At 38.1% G+C, this 6,309-nt stretch overlaps 1 protein-coding gene across 1 annotated transcript in view; it reads right to left on the bottom strand.

The window, feature by feature from the left end:
* Rab3gap1 (RAB3 GTPase activating protein catalytic subunit 1) overlaps positions 1-5,978 on the bottom strand; it is a 106,070-nt gene extending 100,092 nt beyond the window's left edge. The window contains exons 1-3 of the mRNA XM_004626382.2: positions 5,924-5,978; positions 5,778-5,833; positions 2,505-2,580 (exon numbers count right to left, since the gene is read on the bottom strand). Coding sequence (XP_004626439.1) covers positions 2,505-2,580; positions 5,778-5,833; positions 5,924-5,941 — 150 coding nt within the window. The 5' untranslated portion in view covers positions 5,942-5,978. The remainder of the gene's footprint in view (positions 1-2,504; positions 2,581-5,777; positions 5,834-5,923) is intronic.
* Between the last annotated feature and the right edge of the window lie 331 nt (positions 5,979-6,309).

The raw sequence follows: 6,309 nt of genomic DNA, 5'->3' as shown, positions 1-6,309 counted from the left end.
ATGCAAATTAAAACAATGCTGAGATTCCATCTAACTCCAAAAAGAATAATACTATTATCAAGAAATCAACCAACAACAAATGCTGGAGAGCTTGTAGGGAAAAGGATCCTTTCCCACTGTTGGCAGGAGGTGCAATTATCACGGAAATCAGTGTGGTGGTTTCTCAAAAAACAGGGTTAGAGGTCCCATTTGACCCAGCTGTTACTCTTTGGGGCAATTTCCAGAAGAATTAAAAACATACCATAGCAATATATGCCCTCTTAAAACATACCATAGCAATATGTGCCCACTCTTTAATTAATGGTGCTGGCAAAACTAGGTTTTTAGGGGTATAGTAGTTTATAGGGGTATAGTTTGTAAGAGCTAAATGTTGGAAACCAATCAAGGAATGAATACGAAGTTTTATATACAATATAGTACCACTCAGCCATAAGGAAGGATAAATGAGACATTTCTAGGTAAATGAATATTGAGACCATGCTCTTAATAAATTGGACACACTTATGTAAATATCACACTGTTTCCCTGGTGTTAGAAACAGAGTAAATAAGGATCAAAATGTACAACAGAATGGCTCAGTGGAATATGCACTTCCCTGGCAAGGGCCTGAGTTCAATCCCTGGTTCCACAAAAAAAAAAAAAAATGTACAATAGATATTGTGAAATAGGAAGAAATTGTTCAAAAAGGAAACTGGGAGAGGGGGAAAAGAGAAAGGAAGGAAGGGAAAAGAAAATAAAAGAAGGATAAATGGCAACAAAGCTTCACAAATAAGGAGAGGAAGGGGGGTTGAAGGAAGGAGAGTAGATTGGGACAAAGGGAGGTACCAAGGTATATCATATAAAGGTACAAATTCCCTACAACAAACATGATTATGTAAATCTAAATTATACCATAAATGTAAAAATAAAAGAATTAAGAGTTCTACTTCAATTCTGGAGAATTTTTTTCATTCTACATTAAATCCTCAAAACTTTACATAAGTTACAAAAGGGCAAGAGGAACTATCGGTAGAATCATAAAACATAAACTGAGTAAAATACCTGTAAATTAATGCACATTGAGTCTAAAACCAAGATTCTTTTTCATTAAAGAATACCCCAGAATTTGCAACTTTTTTGGCCAAATTTTTTAATAAGATATTTTAAGATTCCACAGTAAGGCCAGTGAGATAGCTCAGCAGACTAACTGTCTGTTTAGGCAATCGCAGGGACAGGGGTTCAATACCCAGCACCACATGCCATGCCAGCCCCCCATCCCCAGGCAGGGTGAGCCAGCCATCCCAGCACTGGGGTGGCTGAAAACAGAGGGATCACGAGTCTGAGCTGCATAGTGGGACCCTGTACCAAATACATTAAAAAAAAAAAAAAAAAAATCCGAAGTACAAGGCAAGAGAAAAATATATCAGGAAAACAATGAATCACTCATAACATTCATATATACACATATAAATATATAAAACCTTATTTTTAAAAAAACATTTTAAATATTTTTAAATATACATTATTTTATGACAGGACAGAACATCTATTATCCCAACAATACAAAAAGAAAACAGATGCAAATTATTAAGGGAATTCCTTACCTAAAATTATAAAACTATGCATATATAACATATACAGTATACATGTTACAATATATATATTATACATTACGTATATATTAAATCCTTTTATTTCCATTCCATCCTTTGGCTGAATTTTATTAATATAATATCTTCTCTTAATTCTTCTCTTATGAAAGGCATCACTACCCTGTCACTCAAGTCAAACCTTCTCCTCCTGATTACCCTCCTCACCCCTACTCATGAATTGTTAACACAACATTTTCTTATATGTCTTTGGAATCAATCTCTTAAGAGTTCTCTTTCTCTGGAATTAATTTTTTCATTAGAATTTCCTTTTGCAATCCCATTTCTTCAGAAGTGTGTAGCATGTGAGATTTTAACTGCTCTGTCACAGTTTTTCTTCTTTAGTCAGTGGCAATAGCTCCGCATCTGTTTGCATTTGTGGTTCTTGCATCACGGCCATAGTCTTAATTCAGTGTAGTATAAATGCAGCTCTTAGTCTCTTTTTGCTCAATAGCAATAGGTTTAAAATGTACACACAAAGTTTGGTATTAAGACTACTGTTGACACTTCCTTTAAGAGTGTAACTGGATTTTTCTTGCCTGCTAAATCAGGATGATTAGTCTTGACTTCATATTCCAGCCTGTATTTCTTTTAAACAATCTGGTTCACCTACTTACTTAGCTGGGTGAAGCCATCAGTTCCAGTTTATCAACCTTCACCTCTATACCAAATAGTTGACACTCCTCAGACCACAGCAGTCCACAAATGTCTTATGCACGTCATCTGCCAAAAATCCAAATTCTTTGTGCATGCTATTTGATTACAGATTTTACATAATTTTTAATTAAACATTTAATTCAAATGTACCAAATATAGACTTAAAATAATGGAGCTCTTAAAGTAAATAATTTAGATCCACAAGCAAATAAATCTGACCTTTTCAAGTGGCCTTCCCAAAGAGTTTCCAATAAGTTTCCAGTCATTCAAGACTTCTTCAACTTTGGAAATAAACCTAGAAAAAGGGAGGAAAAAACTTCCCAAATATGTAAATGCACTTTTTTTCTCCTAGTACAATTTCTTTTAAAAGGTATGTTTCATATTCTTACATTTTTTATTTTGAAACAGGAACTTGCTTATGCAGCTCAGGCTGGCCCTGAACTCACTATGTAGGTCTGGAACTTGCTATAACCCTCCTCCACATCCAAGTGCTGAGACTACAGGAGTATGCTACCATGCCCAGCTGTATTTTAACATTTTTATTAAAGGATCAGTAAGTTTAATATCGCTAGCCTAAAGTATGGATACAAAGTAAAAGCAAAAATTCAGCTAACAAATTCTTAAAATTTTGATTCATTTACGTGTACTACTTACACAACAAAAGTTTGGCTGCTATAAAATATAAATAACAATAAATTTATAATAGATTTGGGACCGAGAAAAAAAAGAACTGATAGATTAAAATGGTGTTCTTAGGGCCAGGGAAATAGCTCAGGGTAATAAGTGCTTGCTTGGCAAGCACAAGGTCCTGAGTTCAATCTCTGGTGCTGGGGAGGAAAAAAAAAAACAAACTCAATATGGTATTCTTAAAGACAATGAAATTGATTATACCCCGTTCTTAACATAACTTACTTATTCAAATGTACTTTTAAATATATTTAAGAATTCTCTGACTTGCCTTCCTCTACAAAAGGAAAACATTATTTGAGAACTTTGGTCATTAAAAAAGTTTCAAGGGATAGCTGACAAGAAATTGCAAATAAGGATCAGGTGTGGTGGCACACACATGTAATCCCAGCACTCCAGAAACTGAAACAGGAGGATCACAGTAAGAGACCAGACTGGGCTACAAAGTGAGCTCAAGGCCAGCTTAAACTGTATGGTGAGACTATTTCAAAAAAACCAAAAGAAAAAGAAAAGAAATTGCAACAAATTTGTCAATTTTAAGGAATGGATAAAGAGATTTAAATTTTTTTTTTTTTTTTGTATTTTAGGGAACGGTCTACAGGGTGTTTGGGGTCTCACTACTAGATCTTGATCTGCCTGTTTACAGCCTCCCAAGAGCTGGGATTACGGGTATGCACCACCATGCCCAATCTTAACCACGGCTCAGCGCAGCCCTGGGGGCAGGGCTGGCACAGCAGGACCGGGGATCGAAACCCCTTGCCCCTGAGCCTACTTGCAGATGCTTTAATCTGCTGAGCTATTTGGCCGGCCCTTCACTCTATCGATCAAAAATAACTGAATTTTTACTAGCAACATGCTCAAAATTAGTAAATTAAAGTGCTATTCTTACTTCTTATATTAAACATGAAGGACTCTAATGCAACACTGCTTCCTAAAACATCCAGGAAGTATTGCTAGAATATTTCTACTCACACTGTTCAAAGGAACCAGAATTTTTTCTTCAGTACATTACAAAATTAATACATTGTTTTAATGTAGTAATAATAAAATAGATTTATGATTTCATTGAACATTTTCATCAATTCCTCTTTAAAAGTAAAGGCAGCATACAGTCATATTTTGGAATGTTCAAATAACAATTACTAGTTTTGAAAATGAGTAGAAGTTTACATATTTTCAAAAGGACAAATATTCAATGTACTATAAATGAGCAAAATTTTGCATAAAATATACAGAAGGCTAAGGTTATGGCTTAGCGGTAAGCTTACATAGTAAGAGTCCCCGAGTTCTTCTCCAAGAATCAAAAAAAAAAAAAAAAAAAGCACTAGGCATACAATGTACTAAAATTAAAATATTATAAGCTACCTTAAGGTTCCCTTGCAGCAATCAGGTGGTATATTCACTCAATATACTCACTAAAAATTATATTTTTGGGGCTGGCCAAATAGCTTAGCGGATTAAAGCACCTGCAAGCAGGTTTTGGGCCTGCCATGCCAGTCCCAACCCCAGGGTCCACTGAAACAGCAGAAACTGAGACTGGGTGTAGTGGTACATGCCTGTAATCCCAGCACTTGGGAGGCTGTAAAAACAGGTGGATCACTGTGAGTCCAATCTGGTAGTGAGACCCTGAACACCCTGTAGACCCTTCTCTAAATATAGAAAATAAAAATAAAAATAAAAAACATTTGAGGAAACAAAAGGTTCATGCTAAATGACAGAAAGCTATAGAAGTGTTAGGGGCTGGGTATAGCTCAGTAGCATAAAGGCCTGCCTGGAAAGCTCAAAGTCTTTAAATTCCTGGTACCAAAAAATACCAGTGTGAATATGGTTTAATCCAAACCATCTATGATACACACATCAACTGGAAATGTCAAAAAATTGGTATATAGGCTGGAGAGATAGCTCAGTAGGATGTTTGCCTGGCAAGTGCAAGGGCCTGAGTTCAATGCCTGGTTCCGAAAAAAAAAAAAAAAAAAAAAAAAAAAAGGTATATACTGCAGTTTTTATTTTACTATGAAGTAATACAGCTATAATAAAGTATAGCTTTTACACTAAAGGAGTATCTTAAAATAGTTGTAAGATGAATTTTATCACTAGTGAAAAGCTTTGACTATCATCATACTAGTATTCAAAATTAACTAGAAAAATTCAGTAACTTTTTCCTTAAAAGCCATCCAAATCTTAGCTGAAGGGCTACTTCTGCCTCTTTATTCTGTATTTGGTTCCTTTGTTACATGCTCTTTGATGAAGTTTCTTTCCCTCCTAGCTCTTATGTTCTAATTACAGACTCGCTTGTATTACCTGTTTTGCGTCTGTCTCTTCCACTAAACCGAACACACAATGAGTAGGAACCAGATCTGCTCGGCTACCACCATATCCTTAATCCTTCATTTCGCACAGGGTATTTGACATATGGGCAATCAGTAAATACTTCTTCAAAGGACAATCGATAAAAAGAGTTACGGCCTCTACTCAGTCCTCTAAAGTGATCTGTATGCCACACAGCAGAATGACAAGCAAAGGAGCCAAACGGAAAGGAAAATAAACGCAGTAGTGATGGCCTCGGAAACAACTGCGGCCGAGCAAGGGTGCAAAGAGTGCTCTGAGAGGAAACAAAACTTTTTCTGCAAGCCGAGTCTCGCAGGGTTCTGACGCCAGCGGGCGGCTGACCACAGCGGAGGCCGGCCAGGCCCGGGGCCCGCCAGTGTACTCTTCCCGCAGAAGTGGCGTCACAGGTGCGGTGTTTGGGTTCGGAAAGCTACCGGCGGACCCCAGGGCCCGGAGCGGTAACTAAAGACGACTCACCTTTCCCACTCCGAAGCAGTGGTGAAGTCTGTGATCTCAAATACCTCGGACTCGGGCTGTGAGAATAGGAGGAAAACACAGGGATTGAGCGTTGACCTGGAAGAGCGAACTTAGTGACAGGGATAAGTAGAAAGCAGAAAACTCACCTCACTGTCGGCCGCCATCTTGACGAGCGCCGGGTCGGCCGCTAGGGTTGCCGGGAAGAAGAGCCTGGTCTAGCGAGCCCGACAGCGACAGTGGGCGGAGACAGAACGTAGCCCCGCCCCCAAGGCCCCGCCCCAGGTCTGGACTCTGGCCCGACCCGGGAAAACTATTTCCAGGGCAGGAAGAACGTATATTACCTTCAAGCCCACTCTAGTTGGCTTAGTATTACTTGAAAATTTCCATTAGGGACTGCAGGAAAGTAACAGAAGCAGGGTAAGACGAGGCCCTAGATTCATGTGGATAAAGTTGTATTTAAAAACACAAAGCATGGGGCTTCTCAGATAGCTGCAGTCTGGTGCATAGGGCTGCTGTTCGATTCCCAGCACCT

This window comes from Octodon degus, unplaced genomic scaffold (genome assembly GCF_000260255.1).
Source record: "Octodon degus isolate 3935 unplaced genomic scaffold, OctDeg1.0 scaffold00014, whole genome shotgun sequence".
NCBI classification, from domain to species: domain Eukaryota; kingdom Metazoa; phylum Chordata; class Mammalia; order Rodentia; family Octodontidae; genus Octodon; species Octodon degus.
The sequence above is the reverse complement of the archived record's forward strand: the minus strand, read 5'-3'. Positions and strand labels throughout refer to the sequence as shown.